Source organism: Nuphar pumila, chromosome 4 (assembly GCF_984573655.1).
Source record: "Nuphar pumila chromosome 4, dmNupPumi1.hap1.1, whole genome shotgun sequence".
Lineage (NCBI taxonomy): Eukaryota > Viridiplantae > Streptophyta > Magnoliopsida > Nymphaeales > Nymphaeaceae > Nuphar > Nuphar pumila.
The window spans coordinates 136,711,025-136,736,746 of NC_143252.1; the positions used below are offsets into that span (position 1 = coordinate 136,711,025).

The 25,722-nt window shown below is 37.5% G+C and overlaps 1 protein-coding gene across 5 annotated transcripts in view; it reads left to right on the forward strand.

The window, feature by feature from the left end:
- The window catches only part of DBE1 (debranching enzyme 1), a 170,901-nt gene that overhangs the window by 108,544 nt on the left and 36,635 nt on the right, over positions 1–25,722 (forward strand). For all 5 annotated transcript variants that reach the window (XM_090003691.1, XM_090003692.1, XM_090003694.1 and 2 more), the window contains 3 exons: positions 3,910–3,973; positions 4,046–4,152; positions 7,657–7,762. In XM_090003691.1, coding sequence (XP_089859817.1) covers positions 3,910–3,973; positions 4,046–4,152; positions 7,657–7,762 — 277 coding nt within the window. The remainder of the gene's footprint in view (positions 1–3,909; positions 3,974–4,045; positions 4,153–7,656; positions 7,763–25,722) is intronic.

Below are 25,722 nucleotides of genomic sequence, written 5' to 3' on the forward strand. Positions count from 1 at the left end.
TGATGCTCGATTAAGAAAGGTTATGAACCCAGTGTCTATCTCAAGTACTTAGACTTGGTGATTTGTCATGGTTAATACTAATAGTGCCAAAGTTCCTTTCTTTCTTTTGACTTTGAACAACAATAGCCTTGATGTGAAACTGGTTTAACTGTTTATTTCTATATATTTTCCTTTCCCCTCTCATTTTTTTTTCGGGAGGGTCGGGGGGGTGGGGGGTGTTTGAATGGCACAAAGAAACCTGATAATGGAACAAACCTGAAGAAAAACTTTCCTTGAAAACTTTGTTTTATTTTTTGGATGATAAGATGACAAGCCGTTAGCAAACAACTAACCTAATTTAAAATTATTGTTCTTTGTTTGACAAATGACCTAGTTTAGTGAATTTTCTTAACCACAATAACTTACAATATTCACTTTTGAAATGAAAAAAGGCGGAAGCACCAATAGAGCAAAAAGCACTCTTTAAGAGTGACTACAAGAGCCAAGAACACAAACACTAAAAGTGCACACACAAAACTCTCAAAAGTAGAAAATGACTTAAAGTCATAAGTTGGATATTATTGAAGAAAGGGAGAGAAGGGTGAAAACCCAATGCTTACAAGAGGAGAATACCTCTATTTATAGAGGAGGGAGTGTAAAGGAAGGGACCACAAGGGGCTCCCATGTAGTCGTTGGGAGCCCCAACGGTCATAAATCTGATCGTTGGGGCCCCAACGACTACATGTGTGGGGCCCTTGTGGTCTTACAAAAAAGAGAAAATAAAAAAGAAAAAAGGAAAGAGAAAAAAGAGAAAAAAGAAAAATGTAAAAATAAAAAGGTTACATTGTGGTTTTACAAAAATACCCCTATCGGGTATTTCAAGAAAAGGGAAACTGTATATATATACATATATGTATATATATACTTATATATATATGAATGTATATATATATATATATATATATATATAAGTATATGTATATATATATACATATTTTAACACGCCCCCTCAAACTTTACGGGGAGAAGACCGAAAGTTTGCTAAGAAGAAACATAAATCGTGGAGTTGTTAGATGGAAGAGTCAAAAAGTCCATAAAATAGAGATCACCCCTTCTATGGCCTTGCCCAATCAGCTTCCCTGACTGGAGATCCTGCACGGTGCAATCTTTAGGTGAGAAAGAGACTTGGCATCCATGATCGGTGATTTGAGAAACGAAAAAAAGACTTAAATTAATTTTTGGAACGATTCTTACTTTAGGAAAGAAAAAGTTTTGAGAATTTTTAAAATCAAGTGTTCCAATACTTTCAATTTTCAATGATGTTCCATCGGCCGTTGAAACATAAGAGGATATGGGTTCGGAAAAAAATATTTGAAAGAGAGTTTTTATGAGATGTCATATGAAAAGAAGCACCGGAGTCTAGTATCCACATACCTGGAGGTGATGAAGAATAGGCGATGGCGGCTCCGGATGTTGAAGAAGAAGTCTTGAGAAGATGTTGGAGAACTTCAGAGATATGATTAAGAGTCTCTTTGATATCTCCCTCTTTGGCACTTTCTTCTTCCTTCTTTGGAGAATTTTTTCCAACCGCGGCTACTTTTCCCTTAAATTTGGGACAAACCGGTCTAATGTGTCTCGGTTCATTACAATAATGGCATATTATTCCCTTTCTAGGCCCATTACTATTTTTGTTAAAGTGAGGAGGTCTATAGGCTTTAACATTTGATCCGGGCCTAGTAACGGCCAAAACTTCATCACTCTTAATGCTTAAGCCAAGTCGAGTTTCCTCTTGGCATATTTCGGCAAGGGCGTCTTCAATAGGTAGGGCTTTGCTTCTATGGAGAAGAGATGCCCTAACTTGTTCAAATTCCGGGCGAAGACCATGAAGAAATTGAAAAAGTGCTCCTTTTCAATTTGTTCCCTTCTTAACTCAATATCTTTCAGAGCCACCCATTTAGGCTCAAGAAGAGCAAGTTCATCCCAAAGAGGGGTTAGAGAGCTAAAATAGTCCCAGACACTCATATCCATTTGTTTGGTGGAACGGATTTTTTCTTGACAAAAAATTGTCGAGCAAAATCCTTTTGGGTATACATACCCTTAAGGAAAAACCATGCCTCATTGACCCTTCTAAATTTGGCAATATTAGCACAATTTTTAAGGTCTACATTGTTCATAAACCATGCCAAAATTTTGGCATGGTTACTTTCCCAATCCTCAACTTTGGATTGATGGTCATTGATAGCTTTGATGCGCTCATCGCCATCTAAAGCTTTTTCAACCTCATTTTCGATTTTAGTGAGAACAAGAGAGGGTTCGGGAGTAGTTCCCATAACAAAACCCCAAAGTTTCTTACCTCTTAGATGATTTTCCATAGCGGAGGCCCACATGAGATAGTTGGACCCATTTAGCTTAAAAGAAAGCTCCACTTTAGAATCACGTTCCATCGGCACCAAATATCCTTCATTTCTTCAAAAAATTTGAGAGGCACACGTTCCAAGATAACAAAGAGAAGCCCAATCACCAACCGAGCTCTGATACCATGAAATGAAAAGAGGCGGAAGCACCAATAGAGCAAAAAACACTCTTTAAGAGTGACTACAAGAGCCAAGAACACAAACACTAAAAGTGCACACACAAAACTCTCAAAAGTAGAAAATGACTTAAAGTCATAAGTTGGATATTATTGAAGAAAGGGAGAGAAGGGTGAAAACCCAATGCTTACAAGAAGAGAATACCTCCTCTATTTATAGAGGAGGGAGTGTAAAGGAAGGGACCACAAGGGGCTCCCATGTAGTCGTTGGGAGCCCCAACGGTCATAAATCTGACCGTTGGGGCCCCAACGACTACATGTGTGGGGCCCTTGTGGTCTTACAAAAAAGAGAAAATAAAAAAGGAAAAAGGAAAAAAAAAGAGAAAAAAGAAAAATGTAAAAATAAAAAGGTTACATTTGTGGTTTTACAAAAATACCCCTATCGGGTATTTCAAGAAAAGGGAAACTGTATATATATACTTATATATATATACGAATGTATATATATATATAAGTATATGTATATATATATACATATTTTAACAACTTTTTGAGTGATCATGTGTTTGGCGTAACTTGGCATACACACAACACGTTCTCTCTCTCTCTCTCTCATAAACATGCACATTCAAATGTCATTGCTGATGTAAGCTTTCTGCATGATTATTTAAAAGCCCATTACCACCATCTAACAAAACCAATATGCTCATTTTCAACGATGTACTAATAAAGCATAGAATCTATTAATCCCATGCAAAATCCCATGCAAATAGTCATCTCAGATCAACCTAGCATGGATTTTCAAGAGGATTTTGCAGCTGATGCTTGTGTGTGTTGAGAAAAGGATTCTTTTGGCCGTTGTATAGCAACTCTTTCATTCTTGGAATTCAAGTTTCTGAAAAACTAGAAAAGTTTATGTTTAGGTTGCTCATGACCTATTAATGGTTAAGGTAATGCTTATCAACAATTCGATAGTGTCTTCATATATATATATATGCTAAAATAACATTTAATGGTGGCCATTGATCGCCGTTGAAGAGTAAAGACCATATTAGTGCTAATAGCATCATTGATGAAGCGATCAATGGTGGGGACACATTTGCTATTGTTTGCCTGTTCTAGGGTGCAGGCAGCTCCACCCCACTATATATATAGGGAAGGAGGACCCTCCAACCAAATTAAGATAAAAACTGTCCAAACCATTTTTAAGATCATATTTAAAAGCATTCTTTGGTGACTCTGAAAGTACAGTTGCGATTTTCATGATAAAAAAATGTAAGAACTGACTCTTGATTGCATTTTTTTTATGCATAGATTGGATTTTTATGATCTAGAGTACTTAAAAAATTTCAAACCTTTAATTTTTTATATGGTCCCATATTCATTCCTATCTTTTTCAGTTGGAATTGTGGTGAAGAGGGTGAAACGAGCAAAATTAAAGTTCTGGAAATACGAATGAGACAGGTGGCACTTCCACTTTGAATTGCAGTAACATCGTGCATTTGGTTGATTCTGATTCTTCCTTGTTCTTTGCAGATTCGCAATTTTCTATTTATCCTCTATGTATCTCTTGGCATTCCTGTTCTTAATATGGGAGATGAATGTGGTCAATCAACAGGGGGGTCACCACTCTATAGTAAAAGGTACATATGCAATTTTTCTTCTTCAGTTATTTACCTTTAAGTTGCTGAAGTGTCCAATATGATTTTTTTTTATCTCTGGTCCTTGATGATTCTGAGTATCATATCAGGCATATAAATTTTTTGTTGTATGCCCTTCTTAGAGCAATCTATTGTGATGCTCTTGCGAAGGTAGTATTATGGAGGACTTTAAGGTTTGTTTGATCCCCTGTCCTTGCTGGATTACAGACTGAAACCCCGTTGGGAACAAGGGTTGAATCAATCATTGGGTGCGGCGGACGAGCGGAATGCTTCCGCCACGTCCATGTTGGAGAGTATTTTTCGTAACACCCCCCTGTTATGTTTAGAACGTAGACGCGGGGTATGGTGTGTTTGAAAAAAAAAGTTGGGGGAAGGGGTCCTCCGACTCTCATTCTCCTCTCCTCTCTCTCTCACAGGAAAATCTCTCTCTCTCTCTCTCTCCCAACTGCAGTCAACAGCGAGGGACGAGGCCGGCGCCGGGGATCACTAGCGCCGGTGCTGCTGCTGCCTGCGAGTCCGGCAGTGTCCCCTTTTTCTTCCCCCTTCTTCTTCTTCGTTCTTCCCCCATTTTTAGGGTTTTTTCTTTGATTTCCATTGATTAGTTTTCTTTGTTTTTCATTAATTAAGGTTTTTTATTTTGATTTTCATTGGTTAGGCATTTGAATCAAATTTCTTAAATTAGGGATTTTTGTAGTTAATTTGATTAGGGTTTTTTTATTTGATTTTCTTCGATTAGGGATTTTTATTGTTAATTTGATTAGGGTTTTCTTTGATTTGATTTGTTTTTATTTTTATTTTCTATGATTAGGGCTTTAAATAAAAAATTTTTAATTAAGGATTTTTATAGTTAATTTGTTTAGGGCATTTATTGTATTTGATTAGAGCTGTTTTTTTTATTTTCTTTGATTAAGGTTTGAATTAGGGTTTTTTTATTTAATTTTATGATTTATTTTTCTTATATTTTATGATTTTTATGGTTTATTTATTATTTATTTTCTTGCATTGTAAGGTTTTACGATTTAATAGGGTTGGATAATTTGATTTTTATAGTTAATTTGATTTAATAGGATTTGATATTTTTATGATAAACTTTCATAATTAGATGTAATATGATATTGATAAAATTATTTATATATAAAAAAATATAAATTCTTATTTTTTCTCAAAATACTCAAATTTTAAACATTTTTAGTTTTTAGATCCAATCCAAGATTTTAGATTTTAAATGTTTTTTTTTTTATGTTATGGTATTTGGATCCAATTTGGGTAAAAAATCCATGATTTTAGACATACGTTCATAATTGGATCCATATCCGATATCAATTATAATGGCGTGATATCGAAAAAATTGTTGCGTATTTGTTTTACATACATTTTTTATGTTATGGTAATTGGATCCAATTTGAGATCGATATTCGAGGCAAAAATTCATGATTTTAGACATACATTCGTAATTGGATCCGTATACGAGGCAAAAATCCATTATAAACTTGTTAAAACATGTAAAATGGTGGGCGGATCAGGTCATATGATCCAAAATGAAGTAATCCGACCATTATCCATGTCTGTCCAAGTTGTTCGCTCATCGTCAACAAACAATGGACATTTGGAACACATCTATGTATGGTTGAAACAAATGTTGGACTTGGTATAGTTGTTACAAAACGAATAGAACGAGTGTTCTGTCCATTTTGTTTGTTCATTTCGTCCAATCCTGGACAAGCCATCAAACAAACCCTTACTGACCGGTGGTTCATTGAAAAGAAAATGTATCTTACCATATTAAATGTTTGTAAATTCTTGGAGTATGTGTGTTAAATGCATTTGCTAATGTTAAGTACTTTCAAGTTGTCATTGTTATTTTTCAACAACACTAGTCTTATGTTTCATGTATTAAAGAGGAAAAAGTAAATTTTTTGAGTAGCGATCAATTCTCTTTTGTTATGGTCATAATCAAACAATTGCCCTCATTACAAATCAAATTTTATTGTTATTACAAGTTTATTATATTGTCTCATACAACAAGGAACCCTTGTGCATGGTTGGCATTTTTCAAGTCTTCTCTTTATTGCTTTGTAACTTGGCCTGGGATACTTGTCCTTTTTTTTTCATTTTTATGGCTCTATAACCTTAGTAAAGAGGTTCATGGGCTTTGTTGTGGTGCAATGCCGAATAGTTGTGTTGTTATGTGAAATAGTGTACCACTTTTGTATGTGCTGCCCCTCATGTATATCATGTTATTTGGAGGGGTATTCTTGTCATCTTTTGTAATATTGTCATTTTGTCCTGTTTCATTTTAGTGGTTAGAGAAGGGATCGACCTCTATATTGTTGTCACCTTTTTTATTTTTATCTTAATGAAGTTTCCTTCTTGGTTCTTCTTCTATCTTCCCTCTCTATCTTCTTGTTGTGATATGTGTACAATTTTGGCCTCCACATCCTTGTCTCTTCTCAGCCTTCTTTGAAATAGATTTGAAGAACAAGTTTCATGAGACCATTTCCAATCTTTGTGGCATACATGATTGCTTTTGTTTTCAGATTACTCATGGTTATCTTTCCATCAGATGTGTCTCTTTTAAAAATTCAAGTTGTCAAGGAAGAATGTGTTTTGAGGGAGCTCAGTCATCAATATAGAGCTATGTTACCCCGACACGGCAGATTGTCCGGCGTACCCGTGTCGACATGGGCGCGGGTACCAGATGCGGTACCGGTACGCTGCAGGTCGGGTCCGGTCTCAGACCATTTTTTTTTCAAAATTTTTACCTGATAAACCTCCTCCCTCTCTCTCATCTCCCGAAACCCTCACTTTCTGTCCAGAGAGAGAGAGAGACTCACCGATCATTGGGGCTCGACTCCTCTTCTTCTTCTTGCTGCAACTTTCGAGAGAGAGGAAAGGGGGAGAACTTTCGAGAGAGAAAAACAAAAAGGGGAAGGGGCGTAGCCCTTCCCCTTTTATAACACGTCTTCGTTACCGGACCCAAACTCTTTATATATATATATATATATATATATATATATATATATAGCAGCGTACCCACATTTTGTGGAATTACCTTGTACCCTCCGTACCCGTATCCCGGTGACATAGATATAGAGCTAACAACACAAATTTTCTCTGTGCCTCTTGCTTATCAAAGGGTTTATGGTAATTCCAATTTCAGCTTGTACACATTTATAAGATGAAAATGATGATTAAAAATGAAAAGTGTAAATCTTAAATGTATTTCTTCAATCTTAAGAAGTTTACTATAGGATTCAGGCAAGGAAATTTGGATTCAGTAGTCTAAGCAGTTCTTCGTTTGTTTTGCATTTTATAATTGATTGATGTCATGAAGTTCTGCAGGATTTTAGTTTGAGTTTTTTCCTTTCAGTAATTTTTGGTTTTGGACCTATCATCCTGGACATTCTGTCTTCTGTAGAGTCCTAATTAGTCATTCTTCTGTATATTGTTCAGTCGTTAGACTTATGATTCTTCTAATATTTGCAGGAAATCATTTGATTGGAGTGGCCTGCACACAGATTTTGGTATTCAAACATGCTGTTTTCTTTCATTTCTTAGTTCATTAAGGAATGAGCGAAGTGAACTATTTCAGGTAAGTAGCATATGAAAGTCGTGCAATTTTTACCACCATGATTAATTATGTCATCTGGGATAAACTTCATGTTTCTTCCTTTCCAGTGAGCTCTTGTATAACTGTAAGTCTTTGCATAACAAAATTCTCCCATCCCTACAATACAAATTATCCGAAGGGTTATTCAACCTTGTGTTAAACAAATTGGATTAATAGAAGTTGTCTTTGTGATGAACAAATACAATGATTGGTAGTAAGAAATAAGCTAAGGTTGCATATGTAACGACCCCAACTCATACCCCTTGAAAATGTGCGGAACTTTTTTTTTTTAAAAGTGCAGAAACAATCCCAGAGACCTGGGATCCTTCCAATTCCAATTTCAGCTGGATAACCACACACTACAATAGAGCTTACACTTATCATCACAACTCATAACAACTCATTATTTATTAATCACGAAAGAAGGAGCATCTAATAATAATTGCAAAAGACATATCAAAGCTATTTTAAATGACATAAAAGTAAATAACAAAAAACTGAGCCACACTGTCCTTTTGTGAACTGTTCAGCAATAAGGTGACACTCGTAACTCTCTCAGAAGTCAGTCGCTTGACTGATCACCTGCGACTGCGAAAAACCATAGAAGTAGGGTATCAGAATCGAAATCCTGAGCACATGTACTTCTAATGAAACAAGTGAGATAAAAGAATACATATACGATTTCATGCAAACATTTAGAGGAAAACAATTATGCAACTTCATAATTTCAATTAAGCAATCATGCAACCGATAATAATTTCTAAGCAAGAAAAATCATTGAGCAATAGCATGAATCACAATTTAAATAAGACATTAGAGATTAAACATCATGCATCCACTAACATGTAACAATTAAGGGAACAGATAACATATGCATGTTCTAGTACATAACAGACATATGCATGATTTATGTGCAATGGATGAACACTTTATTATCTTTCATTAAAGTTTTTCTTTCCATATGCATGCCTTATTAAATGCATATAATTTAAGTTTCTCTTTTTAATTACCGTTGCCCGTGGATACACCAAACGGGTAAAATCCCTGAGGTCAAGTTAGGTTCTCAGGGTAGCTTAACACGCAATTTGTATTTTATTACTGGGTTCCAAACTTATCCCTCGACCGATATCAGAAAACATCACCATCCATCGGAACATTAAACTTCTACATCTAATGTCGGGGACACAAGGGACACCCCACGCCCACAAGTGCTACTTTCTTGGTACCAAAACAACAACAGCTGTGTCAAACACACTACCCGAGGCAAAATGGCGGACTCTCCCTAAAACTGTGGCTAGGAGAAAGAACCTCAATATCGGGTTCAGGGGACAAAATAAATCACACGAAGTTTCTGTATCCTCACATTCTCCCCAAGACCAGACCTCTAAGATTTCCATTCTCCAAATGGGAGATCCCAGAATGTATATTACACTGTTCTTATTCATTATCTTTTTATTAAAAGTCAATTATTGAGTTTTGCAATTCAGCATGTAAAAACAAGGCAAAAGCTCACATCTACCTCTGCGAGAACCATCACGGAACTCCCGCCAGTGGAAACACATAGAACAGTGCAATATAGTGCAATAAAATTACATTCGCAAATCAACATGCAAAATTAATAACATAGGCTTGTAAATCAACATGCAACCATAAGCTTGCAAATCAGCATGCGCAACTCTTCATGGTCTACCACCCATGACAACAATAGAACAAAACAATTAAAACCATAATATAAATGTGATTTTTGCGATGGATTTAAACAATTAAAGAAAGAGCAACCAAAGCTCAAGGCTCTTAAGGCTTGTGATGATTCATTTAGACCATCGGTGCATCATACGCAAAAACCATAATAACTTGCAATGATGCAATGATGTCAATATGCTTCCAAATGCATATTTATATATGCCAATTTAACCATGTGCATTATATGTCACATTCATATGCATGTGTTCACCATTCATGTGTATGTGCCTTTACGAAATCATTCCACATACATGCATTCACTCATGAATCATCTAAATTAGTACAAGTGAACAACTCCTGCATTTATGTACACATATCAATTCATGTATGCACATGCATTTGAAACAATCTTCACATAGTATGATGCCTAAGCATATCACATCAAGTCAAAGCATATAAATAATTCTAAATCTTGACATGTTTCGAGAACCAAAACACATGTACACCACACATTTTGGAAATTTATATGCAAATTCAGAAATGCAAGCATGTATAATGTGCATGCCACATAAATATTCATAAGTATGTCTTTGTTCAATTTAGATGCATACTCAAGTCAAATGCATACTTTTATTCATGAACCAGTTCACCTTAAAATATGTGAACACGCACGCCATGAGGTACGTGCCAAAATACATCAATTCCATGTATGCACAAGCATATGCAAGCAACATTGCACTGATGTCTTAATTAAGCATAACATGTTGATTCTAAGCATAAGAGAAATATCATTTTTCTTTGATTCACCTTTGGCAAAACATGCATACAAGTATATAATCATGCGAGTGCAACAACAATAAACTTTCATGATCCATGTTTTGAATACACGCACATGTCCATACATTCCCATGCGTAGAAAGAAAGAATAAACCTTTAACACATGTACATCAGGGAATAACATGAACGCTTTCCATATGAGAATTCACATATAGCCATATGCAATTTGCTGAGTCAATGAACTTGAAAACGATTTTGCAAACCTAATCACCACCTAAGCATTGATCTTAACTATGCCAAAAAATCAATTTTTAAGCATCAATCAAGCCATTCACAATACATCCAGCGAGAACCCAATCCAAGAACAGAAAACACAGATTAAAGTAGCATGAATCTTGATCATAACCCAATATGAATCCGTTTTTGTATAAACACCCCGTACACAGAATTTTTATGTGTAAAGAACTGCAAACACCCATATAATAGAGGATCTATGGATCCTTATCCATGTAATCTAGACTGAACATGTAGAATCACTCTTTAACCATGGATTTACACTAAATATTGCATGGAGATCGAATCGATATTCTATTTATCACATGAATCAAAAGAAAGAACCCATACCTTTAAACCGATGCTTTGCATGAAAACTTAGAAATGTCGATGGCGAGGAACGACTCAATCGGCGGCGTCGCGGACGTCTATCGAATATAGGGAGAAAAATCACCGCAGTGAAAAGTCTAAAAGAATGAAGAGAGGAGAACAGGGAGGCTGCGTGTGCGGGTTCAGCCACTCGGTGAGTCCGGACCGGACTAGATATCCAACCCCATCATTGTTTTTTTTTTTTTTGAACTTGCAACGCCCCAAAACAAGGTGACGAGCACCCACTGCTCCTACCCACCAAATTCTCTGTGAACATGTGCGATAAACAATTCATTAATGAATTGACCAAATCGTGAACCCTAGGGTACAAGGACCCACCTAAGACCAGAGATCTCATGAGAATCTCATGCAACAAAGTCAGAATAACAGGAGTTTATCCGCACCGAACTCAACTTCAAAACTATTTCCTAGGAGTAGGACGCCGAGTGATTGAATAGCCTAACAACATTTTCTGAGTACTTACGTTAAAGAATTCCTCACTCTCAAACCTTAATTGCACCACAAAAACGAACAGGATGAAGGAAAACTAGAGAAGGAACCACATCACATCATTGTTACACACTCACACACACAGTCATTCTCTATGAGTCCGGCAATTTCTCTTCCTACCAAGATTCGAGAAAATAAAACAAAAAGTAAAAACATACAAGAAAATCCGCTCTGCATTGCCAAATCCTAGATAAACCCTCAAACTGTTGATTGAATGAATGACGACAATGCATATTAGGAACTAAACTACTTCCATTTCTATACGGTCAGGACTTCCATCATCAAACCAAAGAGCAACGACAATTAAAAGAAGAAGAACAAGTCGGCAACAAACCAATCCTCAAGAAACCCTAACCGCTAGGAGCGTTGAAGAGAAGCACTTGCAGAGAAAGAGAGAGAGAGAGAGAGAGAGAGAGAGAGAGAGAGAGAGAGAGAGAGAGAGAGAGAGAGAGAGAGAGAGAGAGAGAGAGAGAGAGAGAGAGAGAGAGAGGGGAAAATGACGCGGCAGGGGGTCGTCGGCTCCCTGCCGTCCTCCCGGCGAAAACAATACCGAGGGGGAGAGTTGCCGCAGGGGGGCGTCGGCTCCCTACCGACCCTAGAGAGGCAAAGGGGAAAGAGGGGAGATAAAACCGAGGGGGAGACAGAACAGGGAGACGAATGCTTACCTGGAGGCGTCGTCGTCGACCGATGTCGTCGGCTACCGCAAGCAGGGAGTCAAACGAGAGAGAGGGGGAGAGGAGCTGCGCGTGAGGGCCTCCTTTCCCTCTGCGTTGCTTAAAAGGATAGAATAGGGGGGAAAAGTGGCCCCGGCGGTTACAGAAGGCCACTTCGTGCGAGGCGGCTCCGCAAAAACCCTCCCCTTCGCCGAGCTCTTACCTGCGTTAGGGTTCTGAGAGAACCCTAATGCTCTTCCTCATCGGGGCGGCCCTGTAGCGCCCTTACGTTTTATTTCATTAACCTTATAGGGTGCGGGCCGGGTCCGGTTCTGAGATGGATATCCGGGATCCAGACACGGTCTAGATTCTGGATCCGTGATATTTTTGCGGAATGGATCTGCAAGTCGGATCCATATGGATCCAACCACGGGACCTCACATAGTTTATTTCGTGATTTCCCCTTTTTGGGTCTTTGATTCGAGATTTGGATCCCAAGCCCACTTACGCTTTATTTTAAATACCTCTTAATAATAAGAGAGAAAAAAAAATGAGGTTATTACAGCATGTCTAATGGTTCTAACCTAATGCATTTCAAACTAAGATACTTTAAACACATAGCGAACCTTAGAGAAAGAAAAAAAGATGATGCATTTTTGGATATTACCAGTCAAGACTGGGAAACATAGAGCGTCAAAATAGATCCTAGAGAGCAAGAAACTATTATAGCATGTTGGGTTAGTCACAACGGAGAAAATTAGAGAATCACAAAAAATAACAATGCAAAGGAAAGATAATGGGGAATTATGGGTAACGATGGAGAAATGAAAACAGAAAGAAGCATGACAATGAGTTCTATAAACATGACGGTCTGAATCACAAAACGTCTTAGGTGAATTGCATTCCCCCTTGTATTTAATCAACCTTAATCATCTTGTGGCAAAATTTCTATTCAACATGTCCAAAGCTTCTTAGGTGATGTTCTTATTTTTTTGCCCTTTATTGGCAGTAAGGTTGAAACATTTTGTAGCATTCATTTTTCATTCTGTCGTTCATTGTTACTCCATACATTTTGCTTTGCATGGCTTTTCTACTACGTGCATCTTCTCTTCTCATTGTTTCATGGTTGCTCAACACTCAATTCTATACAAGAGTATTGGTTTTACTGCAGTCCTATAGAAACATTCCTTCAATCATAGAGATGCTTATCAGACACACACACACACACACACACACACACACACCCATATACATAGTTAAATTTCCAAATCATCCACCTTTCACTACAGTTACTAATAATATTTTCATCAAACCCACTATTTTGTTGTATTGTAGAGCTATGTGCCAAAATTGCGTATGTTGATGCATTACATGATTTCTTATCTAAAAAATCTACATCAGAACTTCAGTTAGGAATTAAGACAAGTTGTTTCACAAAAATGCATTTTGGGAATTATGTTTTTCATTCTACTATCCCTTAAACTGTTCAATGTTTCAATATCTTGTGTGCATCTTCTGCAGTCTATCAATCACAAATAATATACACCATAAGATCCCTTTTCGAAAAGGATCTCACTTCATATCTTTATCTCTCCTTTTATGTATGTATGTATGTATATGTGAGTGCATGTGTTCGTGTGTGTTTGTTGGCATGTGCAAATTTATCTCCTAAAAACAAGTAAAGAATCTTGATGCATGGACTGTTAATATATATATATATATATATATATATATATATATATATATATATATATATATATATATATGTGTGTGTGTGTGTGTGTGTGTGTGTGTGTGTGCTTATTCAGTTATAGACAGTTTTGTAATATGTAAAGCACTATAGAGGCATTTTAGTCTTTCACATGTAATAGGGAATGTTCATTAAGAATAATATTTTTTCCTTTTTAAGCCTTTTAGATATTAGAGCATGGACTCTATGGTCTTTTGACCATAGAGTCGTTGGGAGCTCCCCAACAATCATAAATATGACCGTTGGGATCTCTCAAGTGGCCTCTCTCTCTCTCTCTCTTGTATTTTGTATAAATAGGGGTGATACACCCTTCATTCTTCAATGCTTAGAGCTCAAGCATATACTCAATAAAGATATATTTTTTATCTTTTGTGTTCCCATTGTTGGCTCTTATATCGTCCCATAGTGGACTTGTGCTTGTCCACTTTGTGTTTGTGTTCTTGTAAGCCCGTAGAGGCCTTTGTTATATTTTCCGCATATTTCATTACATGGTATTAAAGTCATAGTGCTCTTGGCCTTGTGGAAAGTGGCCATCAAGTGTTTATGATTGTGGGAAAGCATCATCAAGTGTTCGTGTTTTCGTAGTGCTTGCAGTGACTCAAGTGGATGTGTTCTTCCACATTCTTTTCTTTTTCTCTCTCTATTTCTCTCTTCTATTATTCAAAATGGAGCATGAACAACAAATTGATCTCTTCTTCAAGTTAAATGGTTTAAACTACACGGTGTGCGCATCTGCAATGGAAAATAACCTAAAAAAAAGAAATTTTGGGAATATATGATGGGCACTATCCTGGAGCACTCAAGCTTACCAAACTAGAAAGTGATCAAGAGAAGGCCTTAGAAGGAGATGCTCGAATGAAAGCTATTCAAGATCATCAATCTAAGGTAGAAGATTGAAATTTTTTTGACCTAGAAAGATATAAAGCTAGATTAATGGCCAAAGGATATTTTCAAGAATACAGAATTGACTATGAGGAAACCTTTGCACCAGTAGCTAGGATGACTAGTGTTAGGACCCTCGTAGCCATTGCATCTATTAAAAAATAACCCATATATTTGTTTATATATATATATTATATTCTCAAATACACCATAATACCCAATAGGGGTATTATGGTCATTTCACATAATACCCGATAGGGGTACTTGTTTTTCTTCTTTTTTTTTTATTTTTTGTATTTATTTTATTATTTTATTTTTTTATTTTCTTCTTTTTAAGCCACTTAAGGGGCCCCACCATAGAGTTGTTGGGGGCTCCCAACGACTCTATTGGGACCCCCCAAGTGGTCCCTTGAGTGTATGTAAAACCCAGTTGAAAAAAAAAAAATTGGGACCCAGGTCGGGTCTGGACCCGACCCGGATCCATACCCGAGCCGGCCCTGCCCATCGAAAGGGCTTTCAGGGGCTGGCCATGGGCGACACACAGGGGGCCGCCCGCCCCCTGTGCCGTTATAAAAGGGCGAGAGGGGAGGGCTTACGAGCCTCTCCCCCGATCCCCGACTCTCTCTCTCTCTCTCGCCTCTCTGCATCTCTCCCTCGTTCTCTCATTCCCTCGCTCTCCTCTCCAGCGAGCCCCGCCGGCGACGTCTCCCTCTTCGGCAAGCTCCCATTCCGACGACCCTCATCCGTCGGCTCTCTCAGCTCCCATCTTGACAACCAACGCCCGACGACCTCCCACCTCCCCGACGACCTCCCTCTTCTTCGGCAGCCTCAGGTGAGTCCCCTCCCTCTCGCTGCCTCCTTTCCCGTCAGCTGTAGGCAGAGGCCAAAGGGCCCCTGCTTGTTTTTCCAAAGCATCGGCAGAGGCCCTGCCCCCTGTCCCGATAACTGTCGAGGTCGACAGGGGCCTTTGGCCCCTGCCCCCCTCCTCTTTTAAGACCAGCAGGGGCCGATGGCCCCTGCCTCCTCTTTTGAAAGCCGCAGGGGGGCTTTGGCCCCTGCGCTCTCTCTCTGCTCATTTTTCCGGCAGGGGCCATCGGTCCTTACCCTTTTTACTTTTCCGACAAGGGCCATCGACCCCTGCCCTTCTCTTTCTGGTAGGGGCCGATGGCCCCTGCCCTTCCTTTAAAACTAGCAGGAGCCTTCTGCTCCTGCCTCTCTTTTTGGAAACCCAGCAGGGGCCGATGGCCCCTGCCCTTCTTTAAATATCTGGCAGGGGCCGATGGCCCCTGCACCTGTTTCCTTTGGCGGCATGGGTCATTGGACCCTACCCCGTTCTGTTTCAAGTCGGCAGGGACCATTGATTCCTGCCTTGTATTGCGGAGAAGCCGAGTCTTCTCTCTATCTTTGCCCGTTTATTTGCCTTCTAAAAAGTCATGTTTTTGTAGTTATGCAACGTTGCCCGTACGCGCCCCGCGAACCGAACCGACAATCACTTACGTTCGCAGGCGACCTCTTTCTCGCAACACCCCGAGTTAGGGGAAATTACACAAGGACTTAAATAACTGAACCAAGCTTAAATAATTAAAGACCAGAAGAATTAAAATATATATTTACATACGTATAAGTATATAAGTATGCTCTTAGCTCAAGGACGCGGTTTCACGATCCTTGTCCTTTACTTACGCATTTTCCTGCTTTTTGTCTTTAAATTTGCTGTCGCGCTTTGTGCCCAGGCTTTTGTTTCTGTATTTACTACTTTCTATCTTTTAGCTCAAGGACGCGGTTTCGCGATCCTTATCCTTTGCTTTCGCATTTCTTGTTCTCTGTCTGCCATCGCGCTTTGCGCCCAGGCTTTTGCTTTCGCATTTCCTGCTTTCTGGCTTTAAATTTGCCGTCGCGCTTCGTGCCCAGGCTCTTGTGTTTTTGCATTACTGTTGTTGTTTTCTCTTGTAGCATTTCTTTGTACGAAGTTTCATAGTTTAAAACTCAGGGAACATGCATAGGCTTGCACCTCCCTCGCGCCTGCGACCGAGGAATAGCAAGGTTTAAACTTTGCAACCTCGATGATGGAAGGGTCCTTTGTAAGAACCCTGATTCATCGATTGAACAGTTTTACCAATAACGTTGGAGGCTTTGGGTATTGCATCATCACAGCTGGTTTTCCTGAATCAAAGCGTTTGGAAGTAGTTTTTCTACTCTGTTTAGTATTTTTGGCGCAACTCGAGTTTTCCCAAAATCCGGGACTTGAGCAAGCTTGTAAGCGTACTTTTCTCATGCGAAATCCGCATTCACCGTTTATCGTTATCAGTGTTAAAATTTGCGTTGCATGTTGACACTACGATAACGAATGCGAGATTCGAGAAAATCGCATGCCATAAGTTGGCACATGATATTGGTTATTTCAAAAGTTTAGAATGATGACATTATATCTTTGTAAATTATGTTGTTGAGGCTCCTATTGAGGACCTAGATCCCTTCCTCGTAACGTGCTCATATACATGCATGGCATGCGAGTAATACGACAGAGGTTTGAGACGGTCATACGACCTCGACCAATGCTATGAGCACATTGGTAAACCACGTTACATATTGATTGATTTTTGCCTTCACAGGTAAGATGCTCGATTGGGTCAAAAGACCAGAGCATGTAGAATGGGTCGTTGGTTAATTAACCCCTGACACGCCCATTCGTTTCTTGTTGTCTGTCAAGGGAGAGGACGGATTGGTATACACACTTCGATGGACAGGTTGTTAACAACCATTCTACGAGCGAAGACTCGGTGTCCCCAGTCATCGGAGTTATGGAATGGGACTACCAGACATTATCCTAAGTGTTAGATCTTTTGGACTTTTGCAAAACTAGGATGCATCCGTAGCCACGAACGCCTTTGGGGAATCCTCTCTCGGCTAATGTCCGTCCCCTTAGGAGCGGACTCAACTAGCTATTCGGGTTATTCAAAATATATAGAATAACAGACGCCCGAACTAGTCTCCGTTGTTTCTACGAATCGCGTCTGCACGTACCCGCAAGCCAGTAAATGATGAAAAATAAAGTAACTTGTGCACTCTTGTGATCATTGCAAAATTTTTCCTCTTGGTTCCCTCTTTTTCCTTCTCTTTTCCTTTCTAACCTCTATTTCCCTTTTTGAAGGGAAAAATAAAAGATAGAAAAGAAGAGAGAAAAAAAAGAACAAAGAGAGATGAACTCTTTTGCAAAGGTCTCACTTGACCTTAATTTTGAAAATGCTTCGAAATTACTCGCCTCCGTTTTTTAAAATTTGCAGGAAATTGGAGAGACGGGATTCGCTCGTCGGTACGAGGTTCGACCATTCCTGACGCCTTTACCAGGGGTAATCGAACCAAGGATCGAATTTATGCCTTTTTGCTTTGTGTAAATATTGTCTAAGAATTTATTCTAAGTCTAGAATGCACGAAGAATCATACTTGTGCGAATGCAAAGATGCATGATTTTTGAGAAGAATAATTTTTAGAAAATTTTGAGACTTTCCAAGTGATTTTGAAATAAATTTGAGGATACTTGAAAAAATGATTCAAAAGGTTGAAATTGATTTTAAAAAAAGTTAGACTTTGAATTTAACTTAGAACTTGAAATATGTCTGAAAAGTGACTTGAAGTTCTAAGTTTTGGAATAATCAAAAGATTGGAAGATAGCTCTTGGATTTGAAGAAATAGAAAAATGAGAATTAGGAACTGAGGTAGAATTGAAATTTCAAAGTTAAAACGAACTTTGAATTTTGAATCGATTTTGAAAAGGGATCTTTGATCTTGAGTTTAAATCCAGAACCTGAAATAAGAATTGAATTTGGAAGTTGAATTTAGACTTGTGGAATAAATTTGAAAATGGTTTTTGGAAATACGAATTGGAAATGAAACCAGATTTTGAAATCTGGAATCCTAGATGAAATTTGATCCGAAATCTGGAATCCAAGATGTTATTGGGTTTTAAATTTGGAATCCAATATAGAATTGGTTTTGAAGTCTGGAATACTAGATGGGATTTGGATCCGAAATCTGGAATCCAAGGTGGAATCGGACCCGAAGTCTGGAATCCAATATGAAATTGGATCCGAAGTCTGGAATCCAATATGGAATTGGATTTCGAAAATTCAAGTGGGATTTTAAAAAATGGATCTGGATTTTTGAAATCCAGATTGAATCAAATTTTGAGATTCAGAATCAATCTCAAAACCTTGATTTTGGATAAAAGAATTGAATTGAGAATCAACACTCAATCTTTAGATAGAAATTTGGAGATTTTGAAAAGTAAAGAATAAACTTGATTTTAAACTCGAATTTTGAAATCAGGAGATGAGTCTGGGATTTCAAAGTTGAATTGAACTTTGAAATTTTATTTGAAATATTGAATTTGAATTTGAATTTGAATTTGAATTCTGAAAATCAATTTTGAAATTTCAAAGTTGAATTGAACTTTGAAATTTGATTTGAATTGGAAATTGAATTTTGAATTTAGAGATGAATTCGAAATTTCAAAGTCAAATTGGACTTTGAAATTGAAGTTTGAATTTTGAAATGAGATAGAATTGAGAATAGAGAGATGAATTTGAATTTATAAATAAGAATTGAAGATTGATTTGAGAAATGAAGATGTTTGAAAACATGTCTCAAAATCACTTGGATTTTGAAGTAATATGAAAAGAATTTTGAAAATATGATGTGATTCTATCCTAAATGATGAATGAATTAAAAGAATTTGAAATTGGGTTTTTGAAAAGCATATTCCATTCTTTAAGTAAATTAAAATAAGATTGAAAATATAATACATCTCTGACTATGGTCATAAAATGTATTATAAAATAATCTATATTTAAATTCAAAAGAAGAATGAAACACATTTTGGTGCCTTTATAGAGTTTAAAATGAAATTAACTCTCAACATATCTTGACTATGACCATTGATATATATTTTGAGTTAATTTCAAGTAAAACTCTGATAAAGGAGGAAAATATTTAGAAAAATATGATGATTTTGAAAAGAGATCCAATGTGGATCTAATGTTATTCCATAAAAGATAAAAATCCTAAGCATTGTCCACGTTTTGACTATGACCATCAATGTGGATTATTTGCTTAAGATTAATTACCTTTTATTAGAATGATGCACGTGCCATTCGTGTTCCCATTTGTGAATTTTTGAAATAAAAGAGAAAATGATATGAAACAAGTAATTTATGATATCTACATTCTCATACATCCTGATCTAATGCAGAAACCATACATATTCTCATTAATGTTTAACTATTACAACGTTGAATTGAATAAAAAATCCCTAAACTAAGAAAGAAAAGCAATACTTTCATGTAGCAAGAAGGTAAATGAAAGATATTATGTTAAAAGACAAATGCACATGCCTATATCTACTCTAATGAAAAATATATATATGAGTGCTATACCAGGCTAAAGAAAGAATTGTATGTATATACGCTCCTGAATGTAATGCCTAGGTTAAGGAGAGAATGCCTATACACTTGCAATATTGGGAAGAATGCATTTGGACAAGTGCCAATGAAATGTACTATTTCGGAAACTGCAAATGATGCCTAAGTGTAGTGTAATGGGGCATAGTGGGCTGGGGAACATGAAGATGGTAGTGATGGAAAGTGCGGTGTAATACATGATAGTGCACAGGTGGAGCAGAGGCAGCTGTAAGTAAGATGCCTCAGCTATGAGATGCAAAAGCAAGATGCAGGGCTGAAGGGTGCACTGTTGCTGTGAAGACAACAGGTAGAGTGTGCTGGTGTTTGATATGTCGAGTAATGCAATGGAAATGAATTCTTTAACAAATGCCTACGATGACGTGGTGGAACTCTAATGATGTTTAGGCACTACAAAATACAGAAAATGCATGACAGATCATGGATGATGAGTGCTGGAGTGGGGTTGTAGCAGCAGGGTGCTGTGAAAGATAGACCAAAAATATACTGTGAAGATGCTGAAACTGTAGATATGATGATGCAGCTGGAGGTGCTGGGTGTCATGGAAGTAGCTGATAGATGTGAAGATGTATGGGAGTTCACAGGAAATGGCATACTGATGGTGAAATACATCTGACAAGGGTGCTATGAAGACAATGGTGGAGCTTGGTGGATGTGTTGGCTATGTATAGGTATACAGTGAAAAGTGCTTGATGACTGTGGGCCTAATGTACAGGTACATAGTTTATATGCCTATAATGTGCACACACTTAGTGAAAGTAATTTGAAGAGGAAATGGTACGATGATATGTAAAACGATGTGCAGATTTTGTATTGGCACATAATGTTAATGCAAAATTCAACATGAAGAGATAAGATGTACAGGGTGTAAGTATAGTGAAATGGTGCAGGGGCTACTGCTGATAAATTCAAGTGTGTGAGTGCAGCTGGGTAGGGCATTGTGTGTGGTTAGGGAGAGGGCAGTTGGGAACGGAGGATATAATTAGTACTGGATGCTGGAATGTGAATAGTGCCGCTGTGAGCTACAACAGGTATTAAAGTGAATGCCTAAGTTAGTATGGTTGGAAGTAGATGATGGTGAGACAAGGTATGTTGAAGGTGGATTAAGGACAAAAGAGAGTGCATAACACTGAAGTGCATGTCTCAGAATGAAGTTTGTCAGTAGCAAAGAAATGATAGAATCAAGAGAAGATATGCACACGATTCTGTCCTGAATAATAACTATTACAGGCTGTGTACCTCTAGCAAACTAAATCTGGAAAGAGGTAAATCACTAGATGCCTGCAACTTGCAGATGAAGTACAGTGGGCGTACAAGATTTTTCACTCCAAGCACCTCATTCACTCCAACAAGCAATAAAAGAAAAACAGAGGAATAGAACGAATTTAATCGGATCATTCCAATTTGAGTCTTGGCAATTTTCTAAAATGCTCAAGAGGAAACAAATTATTCAAGTTATATAAACCAGAAAACCAACCCAACTGGCAGAAAGATAAATTTTATGAATGTTCATCAACCAATCAAATAAACATTCAGGAAGAGTACCCATTAATACATGACCAGTAAACTCCATCCAAAACAGCAACTATACGCATCAAGACAAATTCACCATAGAATTCAAGAGAAGCTCTCCACAGTCACAAGATGGTGAGAATAAACAATTTACAAAAGCCAACAGTCAACTGAAAGCAATGAGACAGAAATACAAAAGAAATTTCAAAAAAAAAAAGAAGATCTAGGTACTGGCCATATTCAAAGACAATAAAAAAAAAAACCCTAGATTTTCCATTTCCCAGCAGTCTTCTGGCAACATATTCCTGAAATTCTGAGTTCAAGTCTTCAAAATGATCATCTGCGCTGCTAACCTGTTCAACCATAGGTGATGGCCCTTCACTCTTGTGGCTAGATCCATTCACACCACCATTGAGATTGATAGTGTTCATGAAATCTAGAATTGCAAGGATTGTGGGCAGAGTTATCCAAGATATCAACCACTGAGATGACATTTCTGTCATCACGATCAGTATCTGGTAGCAAGCCAATAATACGATTAAGACTTGGAGGCTCCTTGGAGAAATTGTCGGATGCGACCATGAACTGGTCAGAATATTCAACTAAATCATCCCAACTTTCAGTGACCTGCTCAAAGGCTCAACCACAGCCTAGCGTTGCAGGGTTTGAAGTGAAGTTGTCGTATGGCAAAGAAGAGATTGCAGAGGTGGATTCTTGTTGAGGCAGCCATCGCAAGGCAATAGCTCCTTCGGATGTGAGTGTGTGCATCGCACCAGCTGGATACAGAGGGACCCCTTTCTAAAAAAGGGGGGAGGGGGGCGGATAAAGTGTGTGCCATATGCCTAACGAGGGACTATTGCATACAGATAATATTATGCAAAAACCAAGCGCTGGGATGCTTAAATGCATAAAATTGAGGAAGCAAAGAGGAACAGGCGTGGATCAAGAGAGAGAACATGAGATCAAAACTCCACAGATAATTAGAGTTAGCAAACAAACAATAAGAAAACAACAGGAGATTCAAAAAAAAAAAATGCAAGCAGGGAATCTAAAACCAAAAGGAAATGCAAGATGATTTTTAAAATGGCATAAGAAATCAAACGAGAATGGGGAGAAGTGTGTGAATTGCAGCTAGAAAGGAAATTATCTCCATAGGGGACTAACATGAGCTAGCATATCTTATTAGAATAGAACTTATTGGGATCAAAGCAGATTCTCTAATAGAAGTATGCAATCTAAAGTGCTCAAATGCACAGAACATAATTTAGAACTTCTGAGAAAAGAAAAAGACGCTCAGACATGAGTAACATGCACATCCATGTGCCCCCAGTTCCATATGATCACAAGGAAGAAAAGCTTCACTAATTACTCAATCACTCAATTAGCTATGTCACAGGAATAGGATCCTGTATAACGTATGGGCACACCTTCCAGGGAGAGCATCATATCTTTTAACAACCAGTTTAGGAGTTTCAAGTTTTTGTCTGAAGATTTAAATGAAAGAAAGTAGATAGGAGATGGAGTTCGGATCAACGACTGTATCACTATAACCGATGTCTTGAGATGAAGCTGAGGGCTGGGTTGGGAACACCATACGCTGATCTATATGTACTGTATAGAAATAATAAGAACCTGAGGATAATGTGGAGGAGATTGGAGACTAAATGAAACCAAATGAAAAATTATGCAAATCAGGGGATGCCGATGAAAGAGATGGTACTGAAAAGGGAAATTCACAGGTGAAACATAGATGCTATCTATGGGGATAACAAAATAAAATAAAAAAAGGAAAAGAAAGAAAAAAAAGAAAAAAAAGAAAAAAAAGAAAACAAACAAACGATGCATATGGATGCTGAAATGTAAGGCTATGCAATACTCTTATGCTACAGAGACAAAGGGGGATTGTAGAATCCTACGTAAACATGATAACCCAAAAACGATTTAAAAAAAAGCAAGAAGAAGGAAAAAAAGAAGGGAATGAAATAAGCTGTAGAATCATAATAGTAGTTCGATACGCATAAATGAAAAGAAACATGGATAAAATGCAAAATAGGAAATTAGTGCAGAACATGCGTATGCTGATATCCTAAATGAAACAGGGAATCCGCTGTAAATTGGAGATCAGAATGAATGTGAGAAATCAAAGAAAACGCAAATAAGAAGTCACATGTAAACAACTAATAATAATAATAAAAAAAATCAGGTATATACAGACGTTCGACTGAAAACCAGAGAAATTCAATAAACCAAGAAAAAGAAATGTTGGAATGAATATTCCGTTGATATCACAATGTGTAGACAGACACTGCTATATGCAGACCGGCTCTACAACGATGCTGATCTTTAAGCAATAAATGACAAATAACAGAGATTCGTGAAAGAGATTAAAAGGGAAGAAAGAAAAGAGTATGAAGATGTATGAAGGCAATCATTGAAATGAAAAATAAGAAGTAAAACATTACGATAGAAATCCAAATATGGACAAGAGATCAAAATCAGAAGGGGAATTAGGTTGTAAACGGGGAACTGAAAATCGAAAGGAAAATCAAAACTAAAAGGAGAAAATAAGATAAACTCAAAGACTCGAAGCCCAGGTGAATCGATGATGCCATTACGAGGCATCATCGTCTACCAGCATTTAAAGAAATATAAAATAAAACCGAGGGGCCCATGTAACTTCAAAGCTGAAATAAATATGAGAACTTAGAATGCAAATAAGAGATGATGTAAAAAAAAAACAGACAAGGAAAACGAAAAAAAAATTGAATTATAACAGGTATTAGAAATTTGCGAAAATCAAGAAATTCATGGATAAATTGTAAAAGAAAAGGGAGGGGGAAAAGAAAGATTACTTATCCTGTGGCTGCAGGCGGTTTCCGCTACTACTGGTTCGATTGAACTCCTTTACCAACAGGGAAAAGAAGGACCAGGGAAAGGGAAAGAGAGTAGAGAGAAGACAAGAGGTGCTGGGGTGAAGAGGCGGTAGATATAGAAGCCGATTGCTGCAGGGGGTTGATCGACCTCCTTATGTTGAATGGGCAGAACCAGAGGAAAGCAGAAGAGGGGAAACCAAGAAGAAGAACATGGTGGGGTGAAATGCGATGGATTGATCGACCTTGTGAGGGTCGTTTTTATAAGCCGAGACCGTTGGAAAAAATTTCCAACGGGTCCCTCTTTTCTGATATTTTTTCAAAGAAGTGACTTCTTTTATAAGTTTTTTTCAAAAGGAAGGCTTATCTACAAGTTTTTCTTAAAAAAAGGGTGTAAAAAGCTATATTTTCCGAAAATTTTCCTTTATATTATTTTTTTTTGATAAAAATTCTAAAGATATGAGGAAATTACGGGGGATTTTATGAAGATGGGATCCAAAATGAGGTTTTTGAAAGTTTTTTATAAAATATTTGCTTTGAAATTGTAAGTTTTTCTGAAATAGGTTTTTTCATAAAATACATGATTTATTTCAAAAAATGACCCCCGAAATGGATTTAGATCCAAGATTTTGAGAAAATATGGATTTTGGATTTCGAATTGAGATGGAGTCCAGATAAAACATCCGATAAGATTCAAAAAATTATTTTTTTTGATTTTTTGAACAATAAGAGATCCGGGATCAAAATTGGATCCGGATATCCGATCTGAATCCGAGATTGGGTCAGAAATAAAAATTGAATCTGGATTCCAGTGAATCCGAGAAATGAAAGGATTTTGATCAGAAGTCGACCAGATTATTCAGAAGATGTGAGGTCAGGGGCAAAAAGGGAATTTTTGGATTTTTTTTGAAAATTTTGGGGTGTTCACAACTCTACCTAATAAGCATAGAATTGTTGTTTTGCTTAATGCTCAGTAATTTTCAATTCATTGTTAAATGCTTTGATATAATGTGTAGCATGTGCTAGTTAGACTTTCACACATGCTATTAAACTGCTTATGTTAATTCAGTAACTGCTTAGTTACTCATCATGCATAATTAATTGTTTATGCTTTTTTCAGACGTTTCTGTCTACTTGTGCATCTACTAGTTTTTCATAAAACTAACTCATTTTATGGGTATAGGTGATG